Below are 27,279 nucleotides of genomic sequence, written 5' to 3'. Positions count from 1 at the left end.
AGCCCTGTGCAAGCTGCTTGGAAAAGGTGCAAGAGAAGATTGCAACAGCTTCCTAAAATGAAAAGCCCAAAGGGCCCTAACTTGATATATTATGGGATCATACAAGAGAGAAGGGGGAGTGCAGGGAGGCACCATTCCTGTGCACCCCACTAGAAAAGCACACTATTTGAGTGCTTGAAGGTTATTATTAAATACATCTGTAAGGTGTAACTTAAAATACAGTTTAGGTATAAAATAGATGATCACAGATGTCTAAAGTCGACCAAACCAATTGAACAGCACATCTACGTGGAAGACGAAGAGCGGCATGATTTTTGCTAATGGTGGGTTGGGAGGGAAGAGTACTTGAAAACATTCCTTTTTTCTTATTAAGATCTCCTCTGCGCCCTGACCTATTTGGTGTTGTTTGATTGTTTTTTAATATGCTAGGTTGGCAACCTCAGCTCCTCATGAAGCTCAAGCACGCTCCTCTGTGATGCTACAGGATGCTAAAGGAAAGGAAACAGGGTCATGAAAAGATGAAAAATGAGTCACCAAAAGAAGTGCAATAGAGTTATGGCTTAAATGAGCGGCCTCAGGCAAGGAGAAACCCCTGACGCTAAGGACGCGGCACCCGGCTGTGGCCACCGGGCACCTCGGCACCACTGAGGGGGATGAGGACCGCTGCGCGGTGGGAGCGAGGCTAGCGGTTCACGGTCGTCGCCGCGCGGCCGTTGCCGTTGATGGAGAAGGTAACGGCCGGAGTGGCAGCGCGGAAGGAGCCGCGGGGCGGAGGGAAGGAAGAAGGGAGGAAGGAAGGAAGGAGGCGAGTGTGAACTACACTTCCCGGCGGGCGCCGCAGCCCCGGCGGGCGCCGCTGACGGCGGAGGCGGGGAGCGCGTGGCCGCCTCCCGCAGCCGTTGGCCGCGGCCGTTGGCGGGGCGCGGGCGGGCGGCGCTGCCGGCCATGGCGCTCTCCTCGGGGCCCCTCAAGGTCTGCATCGTGGGCTCGGGCAACTGGTGAGTGCGGCCCTGGCCCGCCGTGTGCCCGGGGCTTGCGGCTGCCCCGCGCGCCAGAAGCCGCGGAGCGGGGCGGGGGGTCGGTCATGCCGGGGTGGTGCCGGGCCCCGCGCGGGTGGTGTTACAGGCAGCAGGCTCTTCCTCTATAAAGTTATTTTGGGGTGATTTTGACCTGGTGTTTGTTGGGTGCTTCCTCCGTACCAGCCGGCACGGACACTGAAGTCACTGGACAGCTTTTTTTAAGCAGGTCCCTGCTCACTCAGTGCTGCTCTAGGGCTTGGTGAGCAAGCCCACCGCCCTTCCAAACTGACAGTCAAATGTCTCGATTTATTTAATGTGCTGTTTTCTGTTTTCTAAAAGGAGTAGCAAGACACCAAGTTATTCAGAATACCACTTATTTTTTTTTCAATAGCTCATGTTGAGGCATACAGAAGGCTTGACACAAGGTTTTCTTTTGTCTCCCACGAGCTTATAATTAGGCTTAAATGTGCTCATGGTCTCACTGTCATGTCCAGTGAAAGAAAGAGCTTTCCTAATCATTTCTCTGAGAACAGTACCACAAGCATAATCCTCCTTTGTCCCACTTTTTCAATTTCTTCATCATCCTTATTCATGATTTTTGCATTGGATCTTTGTTTACAGGGTGTAAGTTAAGGACAAAGCATTATGTAAATGTATCTTCACAATTTGCCACTCTAATTTCTAATGCTAAGCATATATTATTTTAGATAAAATTCTGTTTTGAATTTGTCATTCAGACACAATACGTTACATGTTCAATTAACGTTACAGAGGAGTTGGTGTTCCAAGAGCAAGGTACTACAGGTTGTTAAACAGGACTTCAGTGTTTTGCCAAAGCAATCTTAGGCTTGATACCTGCTAAATGCAGTTGGCTTTTGGTGCTATTTTGCAGACTTCAACATATCAGCAACTGCAGAGTTATGTTTTTTCTTCCCAAGGGCCTGTTGACTTAATGGCCAACATTGTTTCGGTGCTGGGGCTCTTGCTCACCTCAGTCTAGCTTGTAAGGTGAGCTGGGCAACCCTGGGCTTTGCAAAGTGTATCAAAAGGAAGTTATGTAGTTAGGCCTGTCAGGCTTCCAGGAGTGTTGATGTCATTCTTCCGCATTTTAAACCTTGCAAGAAGTTGTGCAAATAGTTTAACTGTGTTTATGGTCGAGCTGTTGTGAAACTAACTTGCCAGAAGCAGGAAGATTCATGGAGGTTACCTGCTAGCTATGCCCTTGCGCATGTGTCTTTTGTTTTCTCTTTACTGCATCACTTTTTTAACAAGAAAAACTCCAGTCAAAGGGATGGATGACAAAATGCCCGTGCCTGTGATATTGAAAGAAGTTGCTGCTGTTACTGGGCATTCAGCTTTCTTCTTTCTTTTGAGGATAAATGTCTTTAAATGACTGATAATTGATTTCATATTTGATAGCTATGTGGCAAAAATTATGTGGCAGGATAGATGAAACAGAAGTAATAAAAAGATTTGAAATAGCAAATGATTTGGTGTGTAACGGCTTTGTTTCTGAAAACAATTCTTGGAGCGGTAGATATCCTCTGCAAGTCCGAGGGATGACAGACACCAGATCCTGACTGAAGACAGCAGCTGGACTCAATAGTATATGTAACCATTAAACTAAACAGGACTCTGTTAATGTAAGTGCATATTTGTGCACATAAGTGTCTTACTCAGTTGGGGCCTGTGCTCCTAAAACAAAAGCCTATGAGGTTCAAAAGCATGAAATGAGAAGGAAAGCAAAGCAATTACATGCATCTTAGAACTGTTATTTTAAGGTTATATATTTTTGAAGCCTGGATGTCATGAACTGGTGATACCTGAGGTGTCGTTATGTAAGTAGTTGAACCAAGTGGGACTTTACTTGCTTAGCAGTTTGGAGACTCTGTATTTTCCACAATCCACAAGAGACTCTTGTGTTCTGTGTGAGAAGGCAAGTTTGTTCCACAAGTGCCCATAACAGTATGAACGGTATGAATGCCTTTGCCTTCTTGCAGACCTTTAGCCTACATCCCAAACCAAAAAAACAAAAACAAAACAAAAAACAGGCTAAAGGAGCTTGGCAGGACAAGGACAGTTTAGAACAGTTGTGCTAATCTTTTCAAATGATAAACTACCACCAGTCAAACTTGTTTGGTCAGTTTGCTGGAGGGAAGGTGACCTTAGCAATGAAGTGACTTGGCAGGGGTCTCTTAACACCTCATGAAAGATCACGGGACAGGACAGATGCTTCAGGAGTCACAGAAAAGCAGGAGCTGTGGTTTTTTTTTTTTTTTTTTTTTTTTTTTGCTACTTGTGTTCCTCTGTAAGCTGCTCATCTGGTGGTTACGTGATTGTATTAAAAGCTTTAAGGCAGGGCCCACCTCAACAGGAAGAGGGACTTCACAAATACACCTTGAAGCCTCGGGATTGGAGGGCAGTATCTCGATTCACTTTAGATTGATGCAGTTTAATCTGATGAGAGGAGAGCGGACCAACAGTGGTACTCGGATGGTAAATATGAATAGTAGATGGTGAACACTGAAGGGCAGAAGGCCCTTGGAGCATGTTAGGGTTAATTAGAGTTTATGAGGGAATGGCAGTCTGTTTTTTCTCATGTAGCTGAACTGCTGCAGACAGCAAGTATCACAATCCAGATTCTGCTAGAACTACTACTGCTAGAGCTAAACTGGCAAGAACTCCAGTTCCTTTGTTTTGTTATGTGTCAGGAGTATACTGCAAGATGAGCCAGAAATCCCAGTGAATAGTCCAGACTTCATACTGAGGAGTTCTGGGATGCAGAAGAGAACTTGTTGACTGGATTGGCAGGTGTTGGGAATTTGTATTTCACCTTGCTTATCTGAGAAGTCTTGGGCTCAGAGTCAGTTGCTTGACTGTGTCTAATTCATTGTTACAGCAGCACTTCCAACATAAAATGAAATGGGAATCCAGAAAAGCTAATCTGGAGAATCTTCTTGAATTCAGAGACTAAGACTAGCTGGTTTTTCACTTTTCAAAGACCATTAGATGTATTATTTTTTAAAAAGAGACAACCGAGACATTTCAGTATTCAATAATAATATAATAAATGTTATAAGAAGTACACAATGTTAAACTTCATGATGACACGCCATTTGAAAATCCCAGTTGGACAGTCACTGAATCAGTTATACTTGCCTTTATCAACTCTAAGCACGCAAAATACTTAGTGCAGTTCAAAGCTGAAGATGGTGATTTCCCAGGAACCAGATTTTATATTGTGTATAAATCTGCAGTAGTGAATTTGCTTTTTTCAAAGAATGCAAAACACCTTCTGCTGAGCGACCCTCTGTGGTGTGGTGGATTAAATACTTTGCATTTGTGAATATCTGAAATCTCGAAAATTGAACTGGTGAGTTGTCTGCCACTGCAGGGGAAACCACAGTGTGTGCGTGTGGTGGTCTAGAATATGCGCTTGGTGAGAGATGACCAATTTAACTGGGGCTTAGTAAGTTAAGGTTGTTTAACCCAGCCTCACAGGCCCAAAGTGCATGAGGGATCTCTTCAGACAGTTTGATGGAGGGATGTAATCAAATGGCCAAAATGTACTTGCTATCTAGGTTCAGTTGCTTCAGTTACTCTTTCAACTTTTTGAAAAAAATAGTTTGAGGTGGAGCCATGTGGGTGTTTCCAGGCTGCGTTAGTTGTGACCAAGTTGTTTATTCTGAAAAAACACGGAGGCTTCCGTATCGCCCCCCTCCACTCCCCTCACTCCAGGGAGTTTTGCAGTGTGCAGTGCTGTTGGCGAAATAAATTCTAACCTTCTAAGACATACTGTTTTTATGATTTATCTGAAGATCTACTTCAGATATTACATATTTTTTTTCTGCTGCTACTTAGAAAGTAACATTAGGAAGGCCTGTGATTGCAGACATTTTTAATATAGCCCAATGAGTTGTGCCATATATGTCTCTTACGACAGAATGAATCTACTTGGTTTACATGCCAGCTACAAGTTTATTACAAGCAATGTTCTTAGTAAATTTAGGGGAGTGTTCCTGTATAGCTATGTTTGTAAAGGCAGAGCTCTCATCTTCTAAAAAAGTGTGTGCAGCATTTTCCCTTCCCTGCTTTTAACATACCAAGTACTTGAAAGTCGCAGTAGCAAAAGTTCTAGTAGCAGAAAGAAGCAAGGAAATGTGCAGAAATGTGTAAACTTCTGGTCAGTGATTCTGCGTATCTTTATTATATCTTTCAAATCTTTATGGTCTGCTTAGTCGATTATCAGTAATTATGAAGTAAATATGATTTTTTTTTTCTGATCCAAGGGAAGGGAGTTAGATTAATAGGCTTTATTAAATTGCATCTTTTTCTTGTCTGTAGTGTCCAGGCTACTGGAATGGAAAGATGTGTTTTTTCCTCTTGTGTGTAGCTTCAGTAATTCTGAGTAATTTCGCTATTGCTTAGAGACTTGAGTAGTACAAGTAAAATTGATAACAATCCTCCAGGCTTCATTGCGCTGTTCTTGGAGAGAAAATGAGGCTAAGAGCAATGGCATTGTCAGTCTGCGAGTTCAGAGTATACCATTGCAATGCTTAAATTCTGTGAGGTTGGCAACATGACCATATATACAATTTATGCAAGATATAAATGCTCCCTGTCTTTAATGCCTATTGATATTTGCAAAAATTGATGGTTTAGTCATCTTAGTAAAGAAAACTTCCTCTTTGTTAAAGGTGAAAGTAATCCGTTTTTTAAAATGAGTTTATGAATTAAGAATGAAATAATAGCATGTAACTTCTGTCACTGGATTGAATATATAATCCCTTTCATATGTGCAAATAAAATTACCCAAATTCTCACTGGATAGCCAGTAAAAAGACAAAATAAATGTAGAAGTTTTTGATAAATGTGTCAGTGCGATGTATTCTAGATATATTTGTTTGAGAGAAAGAGCAGGCATGAACAACTGCTCTATTTTTTTCTACTCTTTTTTTTTTTTTACTAGATCAGAAAAGTTAAAAAAAATTGGTCCAGTAACATGTGGATTTCTATTTATTCTAGAACAACATTATATATTTTTTTAAATACATTATTTTTGCTTTCTTTTCTGCAGGGGTTCTGCAGTTGCCAAAATAATAGGCAATAATGTAAAAAAATTGCAGAAGTTTGCTTCTACAGTGAAGATGTGGGTGTTTGAGGAGAATATTAATGGGAGAAAACTGACAGATATCATAAATAATGAACATGAAAATGTAAAATATCTCCCTGGATACAAGCTGCCCGATAATGTGGTAAGGCTGAGAAGATAAATTTGATCTAGTTATGGAGTTGCGGGAATTTTGCTCGTGCTGTGAATGGAGGTAGAAATTTGTTTTGTTAACATCTTTGGGTTTTATCATATTTCAAACTGTATGATGAAAATCTGGAACAAGTAAAATTACTGAAGTATGCATATTAAACTTTTTGGGGGGTATTTTTGTGTTACTACAGCTTTTGTGTATGTACATAAATGTGAAAATTAGGAAGAGAGTAAGGGCTCTGCCCATGCCTGATATAAAAATTTGCCCTTGATTTTGGAAGGTTGCAGTCTGGTCAACTAGGATTGAGGAGGCTTCAAATACTCTGGAAGTGTTTAAAAAAGTGCTGTAGGATGAGAACAAGAGCAGAAGAACTCAAAATTATTTACAATTTATCCAGTTCTAGGTTGCCTTCTACCATGCACAGGCCAACACATTTCTACCTCCAGCAGGGCAGAGCGATAGGACCACGTCCCGTTGGTGTTGGGGTAATGGAGTGGTGAGCGGGTGGTTAGGGAGTCTGGCCCAAAAAGCACTATAGGCAGAGACTGCAGCAGCTAACAGTTCAGCAGCAAATTCTGGGCAGGAGAACATGAATTGCCATGAAGAGCAGTTTTGCCTGTAACATTAAAGGTGAAATCCATGGGGTTTCTGCTGGTTACGACCTACTCATTCATGTAGTTTTTTTTGTCAGTAGGCTGAGCTTCTTGACAGATTCTAAACCTGACCATTATTTTAAAATGGTCATCACGTGTTAGAAAAGTGGAGTCTGGCAGATCATTTGGAAATAAGTCATCTTTTTAAAGGATAGACAAAATATTACTATACAGAGAATATAAGATAGCTGGTGTAAAAAGTAGTGGAGGAGAAATCTGAGTGTACAAGGACCAAACTTTTCAGCATGCAGTAGTATGTCAAATTTGAGATTATTTTGTTAAAGAGAATGAAGCTTCTTTTATCTTTTCTAACTCAAACTATATGTTTGAATGTTAAGTCACGCGTTGGTTTTTGATTCTTGCATATTTGGTATTTTAAATTCCATCACTTGCTTATACATTTCTTTGCACTAACATTACAGGTGGCTGTAAAGATGTTACTTTGAGGGCATAAAGTGGTTGGTTTAAAAGCATCTTTTGCTTTTGTAGGAAGATTGTGTCAGTGCTTGTTTTCAGTGATGAAGGACAGTAATTTGTAGCACTCTATAGAAGACCAAAATGTTTTTTTTTTTACATATTCGACAACATGTGTGAACAGTATTATTTTTTTTAATCTGGATTTTCTCTCCCATAACTGTACAGGTTGCTATCCCAAACCTTAATGAAGCTGTGCAGGATGCAGACTTGCTGGTCTTCGTCATTCCTCATCAATTCATTCATAAGATCTGCGATGAAATCACTGGACGAGTACCCAAGAAAGCTCTTGGTATAACTCTCATAAAGGTATAATAAATGCTGTATGTCAATGCTGAGCACGTTTTGTGGAATCTTCTAAAACCAGATGATTTAGAATTTGATAGCAAAAGTCTGTGATTGTTCCATTAATCCTTCTCTGGAATTTCTCAGCCATTAGTGGATTGTTATACAGTGTGTTATTTTAGGTTAATGTTTGCAGTAGGAGGAAAATGAGGCTGTTCACAAAGCTTCCTTTAAAAGGAAGGGGGGAGGGAATATGTTTTGCACCATCAAGTTTTCCAATCTTTAACTTGTTTCCAAACACATCATTAGGTGGACAGCAGAGCACAGGGATAATGGTCTGGTTGTTAATGCACATCCCCCCCGCACAGCTGATCATTTTAAGAGCTGCTGAGACAATCCCATGCGGCTGAGGGATAGTGCTCTTGTTCATGTCAAAGATTGTGTTGTAGCAAGAGAGACTGTTCAGCACAGTCAAAAAGATAAACCAATTTAAGCATGGGAGCCAGGAAGGGGTAGAGGTGTAGAAAATAAGGGTAAGTGTTTCACCAGGGACTTTTATAGTTTTGGTGGCAAGAGAATTCTTGTATGTGGTGTGTTTCTCTCCCCAGCCCCTTGTGTGCCTAGCTGCAAAGGATGAGTTGTTGCCATGAACTTTGGAAGATGCTTCTTCATTGTTGCTTTATACTTAGTTGGGAGTAGGCCATTTATTTTTATCAGCACAAGCTTTCTTTTCTGTTGTGTTTTCTGGCAAATGATCCATTTACAGATATGTGTTAAAGAAAAAGCCCTTTATCACTACTGGCTACAAGCTTCTCTCTTTCCTTTGGCTAAGCTCATCTAAGCTGTGCTGTGTTTTGTCTGTGCTAACCTGAAGTAGTGCTGAGATATATGGAAAGGCAATGTGTTTCCCTAGTGCACTGGCTGCATTTTCTGGAAAAAGGTTTTCATGGAGTAGAAGGATAAAATAAAGCAGAGCTGAAAGAGCTTGAATGCATAGCATCAAAATCAAAAGGATGCAACTGTCCTGAATACCCTTAAATGTCAAAGCATTACTGCTTTTGAAGATACCAGCTTTTGCCTGTTTCTTCTACAAGCTCAAGATAAACTTTATTCTGTAATGCTTTAATTTGCTACATGTGAACTGTGTCCTCCTGTCTCTAGTCCTAGGAATAATTATTTCATGAAATCACTTGAGTAGATGAGGATTTGTATTGGAATCTCCAAATTCAGAATCCAGGCCTGTATTCCTTCAGGAGTACTGCTTATGGCGTTTTAATGGAGTCTTAATTAATGGGTTATGTTTAAAACAGGGGGAGCATTTGTCTTTAATAATAATATAAAAATCCATATTCTGTCCAGTGTATTTAAAATAAAAATGTAGTAACACCTGCCATGCAAAGCTGAATTGATGCCAAGGCAGCCTCCCACTGTCTCATTGCATCTCTGCATCAGTAGGTGGTCTTTTGAAAGAAATTGTGCGTGGCCTTTCAATTTCTTTGCAGGAGAATGCAAAGTACATGTTGTCAGCTTTCATCAAAAGGCGTAATTGCATATGTATCTTCTAAGATGAAAGGCCAGAGATTGAGCAGAAAGGGTAGAGGCAGGAATGCATTCTGTCTCCTACTCTTGCAGCTTTTCTGTGTGTACTTTTCTCACCAGAGTTTTAACAGCCTTCATCTCATTACGCTTGGCACTAAAGCTACTGAAGTTAACTTGGCAGCTAAAGTGCAGCTCTCTCCTAAAAATGTCATTGGTGACACCTTTGTTTCTCTGCTCTCTAAATCAGATGTTGCTTGGCAAATTAGCAGTATGTACTCTTTTAGCCTCCTCCTCCCTCCTTTTTTTAGCAATCAAATCTTGAAGCAGAGCCTAATATATGAAAATAAAACTGAAGCTTTGTCAAATAAGGATGTTTACTGCTTAATCTGTGCTCCCATTGAAACATTTGCAGTTGTGATACTTTACATATGTTCTGACCACCAATATCTGCCAAAACCTAACAAATAATTTATTATGGGAGAAGAACGGAGTCTCACTTGCGTGCAGCTTATGATGCAGTAGAGAAGAGAGTGTAGGACTCAGGGTTGTGACCATCACTCAGAATACACTTCAGACAACCCAAATGCTGGTCTCCTTTCCATCAACCAGCATGCGGGTCCGTGGCATTACCCTGACGGGCATGTTAGGATTCAGGTGGTAAGACTCCTGACCTGGGCTTGCATTGCCTGGGAGCATTGCTGCCCAGTAGAAATTCCCATATTGGAGACTTGATTTTTATTTTCCCTGTTGTCTGTCATCCAGTATTGGATTTGGCTCTGGCAGAAACTGGTGCAATTCTCCTTGAATTTGTCAGAAGTTGCATCTGTTTCCTAGGAGAGCTGAATTTGGCACCCAAGCATCCCTGGCCTTTCCCTGGCATGAATAGCTGAGGTGTGTATAGTCACATGCTGGGAATTGTTTCCAATATGTATGTGGTGTTTATTAATTGCCTGCTTAGGAGGATGGGGAAGAAGTCTTATAGATATTTTGCAGGGACATCATTAGCACTATTAGGGAAAAACATGACAGGTATATCTGCTTGCTTTCAGATTCTTTCTATATGGGCCATAAAAGATGAGAAGGCAGAGCTGTGTCTTAAGAACTGTAGTTGAAAAATAATACAGAAATGCATCGATTCCTGCTTACATTTTATGGAATGGCTGCTTTAAGGAGTGCTGCCTGAAATGCCATTTGATTAAATAAATGTGTGTGCATGTATACACATATATATGTGTGTATGTGAGTATATCTTAAAGTAGTAGCAGATCACACTGCCTTTTAACCTTTAAGTTGTATAATTTAATTTGAAATTGCCATATACATCCCTCCTCACAAACATTCTAAATATTACTATATAGAAGGTTATATAAGCCATCTTTGGGGAAAAAAATGGAGACCATATCAGTAGCTTCAGATAGCTTCCCTGTCTGCTTTTCCCAGGCTTTCAAAGCACAAAAGAAATCTGCATTTAGCTAGGCGGCAGGAAGGGTCTTGTGAGAAGGAGGTGGCTTCTCTCAGAATCTTTGATCCAGGCACTTCAGAGCACCAGAGTCCATCCATTCCAGTATTAATCTCTGGGGCATTTTTTTCTGAACTCCTGTTTTGTGCACCTGCTTTCACTTTCTATAAAGTTTGTGAAGGGTAATTTGTAAGTATAAGTTTTAAATGTACTTACACATGAAAGTGTTCTCAGTTCAGCTTTCATATTTGTGTACTTTCGTTCAACTTGTAGTATTCTTCAAGATGATTAAGTTGTCTTTCCGCTAGTAAGCTGTTGTGGGCTTATACACAAGGGAATCTCTCTGACATTTTAATTCAGATTCCCCTTTTCAAGAAAAGCCATTGGTTTGCCATCTGGTGAGTTTTGGCCCAACTTGAGATCCAAGTGCAGGGCTGATTCACAATTGGTATTTCAGTGATTCTTCACTAGTTGTTAGAAGGCACACATTGATTTCAACCAGCTGAGATTTTGAACAACAGAGCCAGTATTTGTGATTTTTAGATGCTACCTCATATAAGAAGGCATCTTCAAGAGGTTACAGTACTAGCAGAAGCATCTCGTGGATGTCTCTGCCAACAAGTTTGTCACCTTCAGTCCTCATCTGAATGGACCATGTTGTAGTGCCTACCTGTGGGCAAAGCCAATAGTGATGTGCTCTTATTCTATGCTATGTCTAAGGCCTTTTTAGTAATTGGCTTTGATGTTGACTGCAGGGAATAGATGAAGGGCCAGAGGGACTCAAGCTGATCTCCGACATCATTCGCGAGAAGGTGGAGATAGACATCAGTGTGCTCATGGGAGCCAACATTGCCAATGAGGTGGCAGCGGAGAAGTTCTGTGAAACCACAATAGGTAATGTGCCGGGTAATTGAAATGCTTAAAATATGCTCCTGTGCTCGGAACTGCGCATCCAGTAGCTCACATTTCAGTTTTCAACATTAATCAGCTGTTAGCAGAAACAGTGGGGTCTGCCTTGTTTTAATGTTGAGTTCCTAGAATGTTTACACTCCACAAAGTACTGGGAGACCACTGGGAGCAGAGGGAGATGGAGAAATGCAATTCATAGTCTCAGTAATGAGACTAGCAGACCCTTGCAGGTAAAATACTAAGCATGCGTTTTATCATCCTCCAAATATTAAATAGCTTTATGTTAATGCTGTGCTGAAGATTTTCTTTTTCTGGGTGCTTTATTTGGATAAATGATTATATATTCCAGCTCAGGTGTTCTAGTCATAGATGGTATCTTTCTATATATCTTACTTTTTTAAAAAAATTGCTTCTTTTATTTTTTTTACCGTAATCCTTTTAAAATTATTAAAATAACTAGTTCTCTCCAATCCTACACATAGTTTTGCATTACATCTCTTTTTGAATGTTTGAATTGCCATGCACAGAAGCTTAGCTGCCATTGTCAGTACGCCCATTAAGAAAATATCCTTAACTGCCTTTATCAGTACATATTTCTCTTGAAAACTGACCTTAAAATAATTGATAGAAATGTGCTTATAGTATTTTCAACTTACCTTTGTTTTATTATTAACTTTTTTTAAAAGAGAAAGGTTTAAAGAAAAGGGAGAGTATAGAGAATTAGTAGATTTTTTTTTTAGACTTTCTTGCTGAACAGGCAATGAATTATGAAGAAACCCACAGTTATTCAGTGCAGAGCTTTTCAGGGTGATGTAGACACACCCTTAATCATTTAAAACAAGGGAATCTGTTCAGGATAAAGATAGAACAACCTTATCTCTGCTTTCAAGTATTCTGACTTGCAAAGAAAAGCAAAAATAATACTTAATAAATTATTCATTGCCTTTTTTTTATTCTTCCTTTCTCTGTCTCAACAGGCAGCAAAATCTTGGAGAATGGCCTTCTCTTCAAAGAACTCCTGCAGACTCCAAACTTCCGAATAACTGTAGTAGATGATGCAGATACTGTTGAGCTTTGTGGTGCTCTAAAGGTAAGATTAATAGGGTGTGATTTTCTACACAGATGGAAAAGTGATCCTCATAGAAACAAGTAGGTATTTTTATCTGTAGGGCTACATCTATTATATTTTATGTAACATACATAACAAATTTCTGGAAGAACCAGATGTGAAATTGAAAGCAACATGTTCTTAGAATTGGCATTTAGAGCTGTATCTCACAGTTTCCTAAGTTCTCCTCCTACATCTTTTAGCATGCATGCAGTCACAAAACAAGCATTTGTTTTGTCTAAGTGGTCAAAATTTTCTAAATTCATTTTGAATCCCAAAGGGAAATGCCATTTTTTCCTTTTTTCCTTTGTGCAAGAGTATGTTTATAATAGAATATTAAGAAAGAAGTTGGTATTAATCTTATGTGTGTTAACCAGTTTATTCCCTTATTCATTGACTTGCTTGACATGAGGACTGCTCTATTTCATATTTTATGGATATATATTGCATAAAGTTCCTGTAGGTAACCACACTCAGAAATGACTTAAAGAGAAAAAAAGGTTATTTCAGAGTTAAGCATCCAGACTTCTTTTCCTTAACAAAATTGATGCTGCCAGGAAGTGAAGCCTAGCTTAAACATATTGATATTTTCTTCAGGTTAATTTATAGGCCATTTGTGAAGAGAAAGTATTAGTAGCTTGGGACTTCGGCCAATAGTACTGCAGTTCACATTATCTAATACCTATGACAGAAACCTTTTTTGATGGTTCTAGTGCTACAGTTGATAATATAGTTTGCTTTTATTTATTTGTTTATTTCTGGATAATTGTTTTGCATTGTCTTGTTTTCTTTGTTAAAATTATGTCAGAATTACACTATTCACTTGCAAAGCTGAGCCAAAGAATGATGCTTTTAACCTAAGGGGTTCTGATTTCTGTTCCCAGTAATCAGGGGAAGGTAGCTGTAATAACATGAATTTTAGTGTAATGGCTTTCCAAGTGGTTTTGTGTTGCAAGCTGTCATATTCGACATTCTGAGTAGAAGGAGATCATGGGCCTGTGAACTGGGCTAATGGTCTGTTGGTGTAAAGAGTTTTGGAGTTATTGTATTAGTACTCGAGACTGTGGAGCTCATAATTTGGCTCCATAGCTATTGCTTGAAAATACTATAGTGGTGATGTGGGAAGTCAGCAGGAGATAAATTCCTGTGTATGGACCTAAGGGGCTAGTCAGAAAATTTTACAGATATATTTTTCTTCAAACTCTTCTCTGATGCTTTCTGACTAGCTTGAATTCTTGATTGACAGAGGAGTTCTGTGCCAGACCAGTGTTTCTTCCAGAGAAATCTCCTGCAAATAGTTAGACTGTTGAAGGGGAGATGAGTAGGCCCGTCAAACTCAGAAGTGAGTCAGCAGACACAAACTCTATTGTAAAAGTATAAAACAGATAAGAGAATTCCAGATAAGTTGTTCTTCTGGGTCTGGAAGGGTAGGCAGATCAAATTTGTGTATATTCTTTGTAGCCCTGCCTTGTTCCTCCATCCTACTTCGTTATTCCTCTTGGTACTTACAGAGTGAACTCTCTAGCCCAAAAGAGCTGTATTTACTCTATATTCTCTGGGCATTTGGGATTGCTTGCAGTATATTTTATCAGCTGTCCTGAGGCTTCTAAAAAAGCCCTAAAGAAAAAAGGTGAGTTAAAAGTAGCTTATTTAAAGCTACTATGAATTTCTTTCTTGATTAAAAGGCATGAAGTGGTATAAATTGGCCTAGGTCAGTCATGCTAATATACATGATTTTTTTTTTCAAATATATGACTCTTAATCTCATTTCTTTTGTTAGAATCTTATTTTTAAAGTAACTTTTCATTTGAAATATTTTCTATTTCATAGAATCATAGAATGCTTAAGGTTGGAAGGGATCTCTAGAGGTCATCTTTATCTTAAATATTGTGCTGACACAATTTCCTGCACTGTTTTTAACTCAAATGTTGCTGAATTTTATTAATGCATTGAGAATGTGTATAATATTGATGCCAAGCTGTGGAATCTGTCTTTGTTTTTTAATTGCCTATGCAGAGAAAAAATGCAAAATCCAAATCCATAAAGCTGAGTTTTTTTCTCTTGTAAGCTATTCATGCTTATTAGCCAGAGAATTATATATTATTGGTAACAACAAGCACTTTATATGCTTGTTGCCTTTTATGTAATTATTCAGGTAATCTTTGTAACAGAAATGCAGGGAAAAAAAAACAAGCATGTTTTCATGTGATCATTTTTAGGGAGAAGGCCTAAGTGTAGCTTTCATCAGCTGACAGTTACCTTACAAAACCAAAAAGTTGCCTCATGAAAAATGCCAAAATATAGTGGTATTTAATTTACTGAAAGGAGAAGTTTTTATTTCAGGAGAACAACATTGTGTTGCCTGAGGGGACTGGTACAAAAAGGACTTCTGACATGAATTTCTATAGCAATGCATACAGCATTTCAGAAGGACAGCAGTGTCAGAACAAAAGAACAAGCACATGTCCCAGTCCAGACTTTATTCTTGAATATGAAATGAGTAAAAGCAACTCTTTTATTGGTATTTAAAGGATGAGAATTAGTATACTCTGAAGAATATTAATGCTTGGAGAAACGGTATTTTCTCCTGGCTTCTGCATTTTCAGTAAATATCAGCTTGGGAAAATGAGACTTTTCTGGTATTTCTGTCATGACAGACTAGTGTTTGTTGAAAGTCTTAACTGCTTTCACTCCTTATTTCTGCAAGCTCCTCCAAGTAGGGAGAATTTCCAGTTTGGTGATTGCGTAAAGGTTGGGAGTGAGAGGAAAAACAAGAGTAAAAGAGGGTGTTTGGTGCACACAGCTTTTCCTGTTGCTAGTGATAATTTTAGGATTTAAATTTTGTTTTTTGAAGCATATTTAAATTCAGAGTGTAATAATAGGTATTGCAGCTGGGTGATCATGAAAGAACATGTGCTTTATTGCTCTTCAGAGATACATGTACTCGGAAAATCCACTTCCTTTGCTGTGTTTATTTTTCTGACAATGGGCTGGTGGAGATGTACTGAGGTACAGAAATCAGAACACTGTTGCTGCAGTCTTGCATCATCTCAGACATTGAATAGGGAATGGCAGTCGTTTTACAACATTTGATGGTACTGGGCAGGAGAACAGCTGTCTACAGTAACTTGTTGGCTGTAGGAACAAAAAATACTTGGCATATTCTTCTCTAATAGGGATTTTATTTTTTGAGGACTGAAGCGTGTTTTGCATTCCATTCTTGGCTTTTTTTCCAAGGGTTCAAGAGATCAAAAATGAATAAAATTTCAAATTTGGATAGTTCAGCTTCAGGGTGGCCAGATGGCTCTACAGAGTGCCTGTGAATTCAGCTGCCGTTTGCCAATGTTGGGGCCTTTCTAGAAAGTGTCCAATGGTCGGGACACCACCATAAGAGCTGTATGCTTAGCTCGTGTGTGAATATGCTCCCAAGTCCTTATAGATGCAGTACTCCAGAGTAGCACAGACTCAGATTTATCCCTTTGGAGGTATCTAAGGAGTTTTTAATTCTGTGCCTAAATGTGGACTAGCATGTCAAACAGCATAGACTGGCGGCAAGATTGAGTTGATATGAACCTCGCCATGTGCTTGAGAGGCAGTTTCAGTGTAGCTGCACTCTTATGTGCAAACACTACTGGAATCAATTACCCCATGTAACTGTGTTCTGAGTGAGTGGGAGGAAAGGCAGAATGAAAACCTAATTGGGGGGCCTGGCACCAGCTGCCTAATGCTTTTGCTGAGGGCTGTAGAAGAGTTAAATGTGCCTCTGTGGAAGCAGTTAAGGATCAAGACAGAGGGAAAGTTACCACAGGAAGAAGAGCAAGCATTGTGGTTGCCTTTCCCAGTAGAGCTTCAAACCCATCTTTGAATCTTAGCTTTGTTGTTTACCAGGTTTTATAATCCAGCATTTTTTATTTACAAAGGCAGCCCTGCAAAGCTTGCTTACGGCAGTCATTGTTGGCAGCTATTGAAGAAAAGTTGATTGTGGTAATTACAATTTTCTGAGATTAAATGGTAAGGGAATCCATTATTCCTGTTCAAGTTCACCACGAGTAGGCAAACAATTTATGTTGAACTTCTCTGACAGCCCCGCTGATAGTCTTTGATTTGCTGAGTTTCCTTTTGACCTCTCTATGCCACGGTGGAAGCAAGGCGCTCCTCCGAATTCGTGCTGTAAGCAGGAGAGAAAATGGACTGTGTTGAGCTGTAATACTGCTTCAAGGAAGATTGGATGTCCCAGGTGAATTAAGACCTCTGCTTGGTTCTCTGATCCATTTAATCATGGAGAGGTAAGAATGGCCTGAGAAACAGTCTCTCGAGCCGTCTGCATAACCACTCCGCAAACTTATTGCTGCAAACTGAATAAGACTGTTAAGTTGGAAGTGATGTTCCTGAGCACTGACCCTGTGTGGGAGAATCTGTCAGTAGAGCCTGCGGTCTCAGTAGCCTGCTGGCATCAACTGACCTTTCATTTTTGACCTCTGGCTTGCTTATACCAGGTGAGCTGCAAAGAGAAGACAGTTTTTCTCATTAACTCAGAAGCATGCTCTGAGCACTGCCTGGCAACAGTTTTGTTTTTTTGGTTTTTTGGGTTTTTTTTTTTGTTTTGTTTTGTTTTTTTTGTTTGTTTGTTTGTTTTATTTTTGAGTTTAGCATCAACATCCCAATGATAAAATAACTGAGTTCTGTCCTAGCTCTGGAGTATTTAGTATTCAGACTAGCACTGGGTTTTGAATATTAGATTTGCTAAAGTCAAATGTCCTGCAAAATGTTTTAAAAGTTTCAAAACATTTGCAATATAAAAATGACTTGGATGACTCTTGATTGCAGGATGCATGTCCTGATAAAAAAAGCTGCTGATGCCAAGATGGGAGAAAGGTATTCACTCAAGTGTAAAATGGTTTTGAGTGCTCTTAATCCCCCAGGCCAAAAGGAACATTGAGTTGCTTTTATTTGGGGATGGTTGTGACAGTGTTTTTGAAGCTTAGAACAACAAACTTATTTGCAGACTACATCACCTTTGCTTACCGGGCCCTCTATCCCCCACCCGTGTTGTATATGTCAACATTTGCCTCTTCTCTTGCACAAATATAAACCCATTGCATTTGCAGGAACTCTTGTAAATTCAGGTGTAGGCTTTGGCAATGATAGCGTTCAGCATATTTCTGCTTTACTTTAATAGGAATGCTGATTAAATATTATAGATAGCAGATGGTACTTGAAGCTGACATCTCTTAAATAATTAAATGCATCCTCAGCAGTAGGGTAAGTGAAGTTATTAATGTCAACAATATGAAAGGATCATTCTTGTTGTGACAGCAGGAGTCTCTCAAAATTTATTTTGACCTTATTAATCGTGAGTAGGTGGTATGGTATAGTGGGGGCATCAAGAAGAGGGAATACTCTTGTTATTCACAGCTCTACCACTTCCCTTTTCTAGCTCTGTTTTTCTTCTATGTAAAATGGAAAGAATGATATTATTATTCCTTGAGAAATACTTTGAAATATATTGCCATGAGGAAGATGTTACTTGTCCTTTAAGTCAGAGATGGTGTTAATGTTGAACTTCTAGTTTAAATTCTTGATAGATGGGCTAAAGTTCGAGATATTTCTGTTTTGGGTTTGGAGATGAAAGCCGAAAGGGATGTGGAACCCATCATCTGAGCACTTTTATTTTTTTTTTCCCCAAGTGAAAACTTACATTTCCTCATTGTTTATGTTTGTTTTAATGCCAAGAAGAGTTATGATCAGTTAATCTGCTTGCAAGATCAAGTGAACTTTTTGCAGCAGATTCAAACTAGACCAATCTAGAGTATTAATTCTTAAAATTTGGTCTGTGGAAATATGTAAGATTCTGAAAACCTTTTATCCATCTTCCCTTGGTGTGGCCAAAACAAATTTTTAACAAACACCTCTCCATTTTCTCCAAGAAGAACATGTTAGTGGATGCTTGGAATCCTCTGAGTTAGAATTTTTTTTCCCATTTCTTTTTCTAAAATATGTGAATGAATTTAGATAAGAGTCTTTTAATATTGGAAAACTACAGCAAAATATAATCTTTACTATAGCAAACGATGATTGAAGCTTCTCCAGGTTATAGGAGCTAAAAAGAAAATACTGAAGGGAGGTGTTGAACAGCCTTAAGAAAAGACAGTGAGATATTATCCTTCTTCAGTTTGACCAACTAGCCAAAACTCGGAGCTTGCAGGTTATTTCACTTAGGAGGAAAAACTGTTAATGTAGTTGGATATCTTTGATCCAGTTGTCTTTTACTTGCAAGAGTATCCTACTTCTCTGAACACAACGAGACTCAAACAGCTAAATATATTTGGGACTGAGATGTAGGAAACGCTGAAGCTGTGCTCCTGGAGGCTCCAACTGCCATAAACCTGAGTTTCATCAGGTACACTCTCCTTTTCCACTTACTGTTCAGAATAAGAGACAGTGACCTGGCACTGCCCAGCGCTTCTGAGCGTCAGAGGAAGGAACCCGCAGGAACATGTAGGGCCATGAGGTTGCAGGTATTGATTGTGCTCAGCAGCTGAATCAAGCACATCTCAACTTAATACCCATGCACTGACCTGTGCTTGTGAGGTGGGCCTGATACACTTCGGAGGCAGGAGGTAAAGCAAGGGTGCTTAGGCTAAAAGGCAGTGTGATTTCCTCCTCCCTGGTTTGGTTCTCGGAGGGTCTGTACAGTGGCATAAGCCTTCACTTGTGCGTCTTCCTGAAACAAAATCAGCTTAGTTCATGCACCCAGGGAGGTTTAAGGTATCAGGCTGCTTGAGGAATGTTTTATTGTGTTTCATTTGGGGCAGACTCCATCTCAGGTGTGTGAAGTTTCTGTTTCCTTTTATTTTAAAATGAGAGACTTCCCCTCCAGTAAGGTGCAGCAGTTGATATGGTATAATCAAGATGTCTACAATATGTTAAACAGAATAGAGAGATCTCTAGACTCTTCAAGGATTTATATGAAACTAGGTGAGAGAGTATGTAAATTAGTAATTTTGGCCTAAGGGTTATATTGGCCAGGATATAATACTCTCTTAGGCATGGGTGTGTGTTGTAGAAAATATTTGCTCATTATTTGCAAACTGTGTGTAAGAACATACAATGGGGGCATTGTACAAAGAGGAGCTGAGTGTTTCAGAGCTGGATCTCAGCCTCCCTCCTTCCTCACCCCATTTTCTCACAAGTGACTGCTCTGCCTAGGACTTACTTGAAACAGAATTTCCCTTGCTCTAAAGGCAAACGTTGCAGCAGGTAGAAACATACAGCAAAGTGCCTTGGGCCAAATCATACTGTAAGTCGTGGTAGGACAGGCTGCTTTGAAAGTGGGAAGGAAAGTCAACGGAGGCAAAGTTGGAGGGAAGAGGAAGCTTTATGTAGTGCTGGAGTGTTTGAGAAGTGCATGGAAAATGTCCAGAGGTTGCTCAGCAATAAGACTATTTTCTTTTTTATCCAAGTACTGAATACTTCAGACTTCAGATCCATGAAAGTTCCAGTTAAATGGGTTATCCAACCTGAAAACTTTCTTACCACCATGTGAAAAGGTATTGGAGGTGATGGCCTGTTGCCCTAGCGAAGGTGTCTCATGTAAAAACATTTTGCCTGAATCATCAAAGTGAAGATTTAAGCCAAGATGATCTGAAGTGACAGCTTTAAAGGTCTGATCATCTTTTGTTGCTGTCATGCCTCATATCTGCACTTCTGAGCACAGTTTCAAAGGGTCACCTTACACCTCAGCTGCCTGCTCAGAAAGCAGTGACTCGTCCCCTGGCCCCGTTTGTGGGCGAGAGGCACCTCGTCGTGATCAGCCTCACTGCGCTATGGCTGCCTGCGGCCTTTGGGTCCCCTTATCCAACAGAGGGAACAAAACCAGCTGTTAACAGTCTTGCCTTCATTAGCAGCTTCCCAGTGCTGCCGCTGCTGCTTCAGCAAGTTACAGTTCCAGGACTGGTAGTGCCCTTGGATATCCTCTGGTTTGAGCTGAGGTGGCTGCTGCTGTTAGTGATGCAGAAAGATGTTACCACATTCTTCCTTGTCTGCTATACCAGGCCCTCACAGCCTCATCTCTTTTGGAGTTTTTTGGGAGGAGGATGGGTGAATTATGCTTTGCCTCCTGGTGGCTTATCTTGTTATTTTTCAGTCAAGAAAAAGATTTTTACAGTCATTTTGTTCTAAAGTCACACAACTGATCTACCTTTTATGTTTGTAAGCCAAAGAAGGGACTGTACAGCTCCTTGGTCCTGAAGAAACAGTGCCTTCTTTCTAGAGGAATGTAGCCAGGTCTATGGAGAGAATCTTTTTGTGCTTAGGAAAGGTCTCAGTGTGCCATGAACCTCCAGGGAACCCTCTATTAAACCTTCTGGGTCTAAGAACTCTGCGTATTTAAAAGGGAGGAATCCTATTATTAGACTAGCTGAATTTAGCCACACACCATGTTAGCATGAAAGAGAACAAACATTTCTAAGATCCAGTCTTGCTCTAATCACAAAGAAAATAAGGCTTGAGGTTTGAGGCTCAAGTGTAGCTCTACCCCTGCCTCCGGAGAGGATTAGCTGAATCTAGGCAAACCTTGTTTGGACGCAGTTTCACCTGGTCCTAGTCAATGCTAATAGTTGCATCACCTGCAGGGCAGCTTCTTTCAAAGCTTTAACTATGCTTTTGTCCTTGGAAATACTTTCCGAATATAAGACTTTATTTTAAGGTTATCTCATAAATAGCTGTATATGCAGTTCTTAAGGATACTTACATTCTGTTTCATTAGTGTCTTCTGGGATTCTCTAAACAGTAATTGACTCATTTCCTATTTTTTTTTCCTCTTCTCTCTAGAATATAGTGGCAGTAGGAGCTGGGTTTTGCGATGGCCTTCGCTGTGGAGACAATACCAAAGCTGCCGTTATTCGCCTCGGCCTAATGGAGATGATTGCCTTTGCCAGAATCTTCTGCAAAGGACAGGTGTCTACTGCCACCTTCCTGGAAAGCTGCGGAGTTGCCGATCTTATCACAACGTGCTATGGTGGCCGGAATCGACGGGTGGCAGAAGCGTTTGTTAAAACTGGAAAGGTAGCTTATCCACTGGGTAAAAATCCCTTGTTGCAAGCACTGGTGCCCCTGCTTTCTTGAAGTCATAATATGGTGACCTGAGACACGGTAGCTGTGCTTAGTGAGCACCCTTCTTTTTCCTCTCATTCTTGAGTGTTACAAGGCTAGAATCCATGGAAAGGTATTTTAAAAGGACAGATGTTTACAAAAGAAACAGAGGAGGGAGAAAGAGATGTGTGAGATTTGGATGCAATAAGGAGACCATTTAAAAGGGGAATACAAGTGACATGTTTGCTCACTCGCTGACACAGCCTTTTCCCCAGTTTGGCTTTTGAGGCAGGAAAATACACCCCTCAAAATACACCTGTTTTTTCCATCCAGAGTATAAAAGCCATTGTAACTCTCTTTTTGCTCTTCCTTCTTTTTCCCCCTTTGTTATTTAGTCTATTGAAGAATTGGAGCAAGAAATGCTGAATGGTCAGAAACTGCAAGGACCGCAGACTTCTGCAGAAGTGTATCGCATCCTCAAGCAGAAAGGAATGGTAGAAAAGTGAGTAAGAAAAAAATAGAGCAAGTTCTTCCTCTCTCCCTTTTTTTTATTTTCTTAACTGCTTTCGCTTTCCTGAACTTGAGATTTTCCTGAAAATAATGACTGAAAAGCAAATCACTATAACACAAGCAGTTTAGTCCCAAGTTAAAAACACGGGAATAATGAATAAAATGGAAAATAATATTTGTTTTAATACACTTCTGCTTGAACTGATAGCATGGCGTAAAATGGAAGACTTTTCACGAATATGGAGAATGTATGGTGGCCTCCCCGTATCACAGGGATAGCAGAGTGTGTGAAATGTGAAGTGAATAAAATACATGAAAACAAAAGCGAAGCTTCTTAGAGCCTTGTAAGGATGCTCTATAGCCTGTTTCATAGTAGTAAATTAATTGCCTATCTCCCAAGGAAGCGGGGTTTTGTTGCAGCAGTACAGGTGATCTGCTGGATAAAGTGGCTTTGTCTGTCTACAGGAGTTCTAGCTTGATGCTGCAGTTCTCTTTCCTTATGTGACTTCCAGTTTGTTATGGGATAAAACTACCATCTCCTTGTCTAGATTGTGGGGGGGAAGGGGGGGCAGGCAGAAGGCCATTGGGATCCTGGCCTGCATCAAGAGGACCGTTGCCAGCAGATCGAGGGAGGGGATCCTGCCCCTCTGCTCAGCTCTGCTGAGGCCGCACCTGGAGTATTGAGGGTAGTTCTGGTCTCCCCAGTACAAGAGGGACATGGAGCTTCTAAAGAGGGTCCAGCATAGGGCCACAAAGATGATTAAGGGACTGGAGCATCTATCTTGTGAGGTGTCTAAGCGAGCTGGGCCTGTTTAGTCTAGAGAAGAGAAGACTGAGGAGATCTGGTCAACATGTTGAAGTACCTGAGGCGTGAATGTAAAGAGTATGAGGCCAAACTCTTCCGTGTGGTGGCTAGTGACAGGACAAGGGGTAATGGGTGCAAGTTGAAACACAGGAAGTTTAATCTCCATGTGACGAAGAACATCTTTACTGGGAGAGTGACAGAGCTCTGGAACAGAGTCTCCTTCTCTGAAGATCTTCAAAACCCGCCTGGATGCCACCCTGTGCCATGTGCTCCAGGTGTCCCTGCTGGAGCAGGGGGTTGGACTAGATGATCTCTAGAGGTCCCTTCCAACCTCAACCATTCTGTGATTCCATGTGAGGGGGTGTGCATGGCCTGAAATAAAGGAAGTTATCCTGCCTTTTTTGTCTTTGTTCAAGAGAAGGCTGAGAGGGGATCTAATCAGTGTCTATAAGTACCTCAAGGGAGGCAGTGAGGAGGATGGTGCTGCCCTCTTTTCACTGGTGGCCACTGACAGAACTAGAGGTAATGGCCACAAACTGGAACACCAAAAGTTCCACAGGAACTTAAGGAAAAATTTCTTAAAAGTGAGTGTGACAGAGCACGGGAACAGGTTGCCAAGAGAGGTTGTGGAGTCTCCTTCTCTGGAGATCTTCAAAATCCACGTGGATGCCACCCTGTGCCACATGCTCCATGTGCAGGGGGGTTGAACTAGATGGCTTTTAGAGGTCCCTTCCAACCTTAAGCATTCTATGATTCTATCTATGATTTTAGTCAACACATACATGGTTCCTGAAGCCACATACACAGTTGTCTATCGATGAGATTAAGGGATGCATCTCTTCCTCTTCGCAGATCAAGCTGAACTGAAAAATCAATGACTTCCCAGTCAGAGGACCAACCCCTGATACCTTTTTTTTTCCCCTTCAAAGCAGCTTTAAAAATCTAGTTTTAATGCATCTGCATTAAATTAAATAAAGATAATGTTAATATTATCTTTAGGAGTAAATCCTGTCACTGCCTTGTATAGCAATTTAGCTATCTGCAGAAAAATCTTATTAAAATGATGACTTTAGTCTTTCCTGTTTATGATACCCAAAATAAAATAGGTGTCTGTGTTTGTGGTTTTTTGTTGTTGTTTTGTTTTTTGTTTTGTTTTGTTTCCCTGTTCCATCCCACACCATGTAGTGCACTTAGTTGGGTTGTGCTTTTAATGAAAGCTGTGGAATAGGAGAGTTACTCATTTCCATTTGATCTACCAAGCCTGAACCATTTTTTCATGAAAGGTCTCAACAAGATTTTTGAAAGTAACTCTCAAGCTATTTTTTGAAAATAGCTTTGCCTTAAAACACAGTAATAGTTTTGAAGTGCAGAGGTAAGAGTCAAGAAAGAGTAAAATTTCATTCCCTCATCCTGCAAGTAGAGCCCCAAGGTTGCGCAGGAATACATAGAAGTGAGCAAGGTTCAGCAGAGGCACTTTGGCAGCAGGCTTGGTGCCCGGCGTTGTTTGCTGCAGTCCTGGCTGCACCGCTCAGTCTTTCATCTCAGCACCGCTTGTAGCACTAACCCTCCTGCTGCACCCTGACCTAAGGCACGTTGGGAGTTTGCTGCCGGGTCCCGCAGCCGGCCGTGGTTCCGTCTGGGCTGCGTGAAGCGCGGCACACCGTGGAGTAGCACTGCTGGAAGCGCCTCTCCCGCTGCCACGCGCTGCTCCGGTGATGTTCTCCGCGGTGAGCAGCAGGAGTTACATGCTGAGATGTGATCCAAGGTAGTGGTCCCTCTCCGAGTTCCCTGCTACTTTGCAGTAGTGCGTCTAAAGCAACGTGAAATTTGCTTTTGTCTGTAAGGTGCGTGGTCTGTTTTGTGGCTGACTCCAGCACAAACCTCACACAGGCCTGCCACCTTTGATTTTAGTCCCCACATTTAAGCTTTTATGTTAAAAGTAAATGCAGCTTCTCCCCAACCATTTCCTTGTTAAGAAATGCAAACTATTTGTGTAATTACTTTTTCTACATACTCTCTAGTAAGTCTTTGCAACTTAACTATTGTAGCATTGGGTTGGAAACAAGAGCTGTGTGGCTATATGCTACTATTGATTCCACTGCTGAAATAAAACAAAAATCGAAGGTCAGTTGGATTGACCTGAAATAATATTTGCTCTCTCTGCTGGTTTTGTCTTGTTTTCCACAAACAAATGGGCTTGCATTTCATAGCAGGACATCAAAATGCTTTTGATAATTGAAAATACAACACTTCATTTTGAAGCACTTGTAGGAAAAGCCATGGAAACAAAGGACTAAATTTGCAATCCTGTGCCTTCCCGCACATTTTGTTTTGCCTGGTATTGAGCAGTGCTGCATTCTCCCCGGTGTGAATCCTGCATCTGTCTGCGAGGGTGCTCTTCTCGCTGTGCTGCGAGGGGACTCCTGACTGGGCTGCTCCTTGCTTTGTGGTGCATTCTGCTTCTTCCCGAGACATCTCCACATGTGAGCAGAGGGACTGCTCCATGGAACAGTTCAGAGCTGGCTGGAGGCACCAGAGCTGCTTCGTGTAGCACAGGCTGAGGGATGGGATCACTTTGCAGAGGAAAAGCCGAAAGCGCCTGCTTCAGATCTGTTTTGAATCACTCAAATCATTAACTATTTTTGCATAGTCAGTATTCCTTATTTTTTTATTCAGTCAAAATAAGTTAGTGCTTTTGTCCAGAATTTATGAGTAGATAAAGTCACACTGAAACTGCATATTTATGTAGGTGAATAGATAATTAATCCCTAAAATCCACCAATCTCTGTCTGAAAATTGGACTTGTCTGGTTCTCACTGTCCAGGCTGAGTGAAGGTCAAAAAATTAATGAAATTGCTGTAAAGTGTCTTGGTTGTAATAACCTTTCATGTTATCAAAGAAGCTTGAATAATTTGGGACTTGTTGGAAAAGTAGCCATTTTTTTTAAAGAAAAAAAGAATTTGAATTTAGTATTTCAAAATCCATTTTTTAATTTTATGCTCTTGTCATTAAAAACTTGACCTTCAAATTCTTCCTGTATCTTTTTCATATTTTGCAGTTACATTATCAAATTATTGTTGAGAGATAATATTTAACTGACAGGCCAGTCATCTTTTTTGTCCATAGATTAGTACTGCAATAAGATTATCAAGGAAAGATGCAAGCATTTTTTTTCTTTTTCATTTTCTTTAAATAAGTTAATGGTTGTGCTCTACATAATGAATGTCTCTGTTGTATCTAGCTAGGCTTTTGAGAGAGTGATTGATTCTAGGGATGTGTGTAGGGTCTTATTTATTCAACATTTTTCAACCCAGCATGAATACTTGACAAATACAAAGAGAAAGTGATTTTCAGTCTCTTTTTCCTTCTTCCCTTCTATTTTATTTTATAATATCCTGTTAAATGAGGGAAATAATCTTATGCTGCATTTGCTTCCTCTCTTCTTTCCTTAGGTTTCCACTATTCACTGCTGTATATCAAATCTGCTATGAAGGGAAGCCTGTCAAAGAGATGATATCCTGCCTTCAAAGTCACCCAGAGCACATATAAAATCAAGCAGGCCATTGTACTAACGCAGCTTTCTGCCTTTCCAATTTGTATTTGGGTTCAAGTGGATGTATCATTAAGCTTCATACAAAGCGGCTCACTAGGCAACTGTAACAACATGAATGTGTCTGAGGGGGTGCTGGGGTTTTTTGTTTGGTTTTCAGCCTAGTTTGGCATCGCATGTCGCGTTGGCTTGGTGACTGTCATTTGCTGGCTAAAACAACTGCTTTTAGATAAGCAGTTCGACACTTGCACTATATACCTAGTGTATCTACACAAGTGCACTGCCTGTGTGGTCTGACAATGTAAGACAATATTTGCTCGTCTCTCATTAAGGCCCCGTCCAAAATCCACTGGATGCAGTGGGAAGAATTCCACTAGTTTTAATGGAGGCTGAATCAAGCCAGTCACCTTGAACTATAAGGAGTTTTTCTATTACTATTCATTTTTATTGTGTATACATATTGAAATTTGGATGTTTTGCATGTTTTTATTCTTTTAAGGAATATTAATGGAAACAAGTGGTGGCAGGTATTCACAAGGCTATAGTGATGTTTTAATGACCTCCATTGAACCGTATCATGATTTTTGGAAGTCTCAAACTATCAGACTATT

At 40.4% G+C, this 27,279-nt stretch overlaps 1 protein-coding gene across 1 annotated transcript; it reads left to right on the top strand.

Moving 5' to 3' along the window:
- Positions 1-873: 873 nt before the first annotated feature.
- Positions 874-27,279, top strand: GPD1L (glycerol-3-phosphate dehydrogenase 1 like). Its single transcript, XM_088521134.1, has 8 exons — positions 874-998; positions 6,097-6,274; positions 7,579-7,719; positions 11,449-11,587; positions 12,580-12,692; positions 21,543-21,776; positions 22,199-22,305; positions 26,571-27,279. The coding sequence occupies exons 1-8, from the start codon at positions 946-948 to the stop codon at positions 26,665-26,667; spliced, it is 1,062 nt and encodes a 353-aa protein (XP_088377260.1). The 5' UTR covers positions 874-945; the 3' UTR covers positions 26,668-27,279.

This window comes from Tinamus guttatus, unplaced genomic scaffold, assembly GCF_059628265.1.
Source record: "Tinamus guttatus ecotype Peru unplaced genomic scaffold, ASM5962826v1 Tinamus_guttatus_pri_ptg000115l, whole genome shotgun sequence".
Classification (NCBI taxonomy): domain Eukaryota; kingdom Metazoa; phylum Chordata; class Aves; order Tinamiformes; family Tinamidae; genus Tinamus; species Tinamus guttatus.
This window is presented reverse-complemented; position numbering and strand designations above follow the sequence as displayed.

What these genes read in the sequence shown, in the direction of transcription:
- GPD1L (XM_088521134.1), top strand. Translation starts at nt 946, where the DNA reads ATGGCGCTCTCCTCGGGGCCCCTCAAGGTCTGCATCGTGGGCTCGGGC. An exon ending in ACAAGCTGCCCGATAATGTG is followed by an intron (nt 6,275 to 7,578) that starts GTAAGGCTGAGA and finishes ATAACTGTACAG; the next exon opens with GTTGCTATCCCAAACCTTAA. An exon ending in CAGAAAGGAATGGTAGAAAA is followed by an intron (nt 22,306 to 26,570) that starts GTGAGTAAGAAA and finishes TTCTTTCCTTAG; the next exon opens with GTTTCCACTATTCACTGCTG.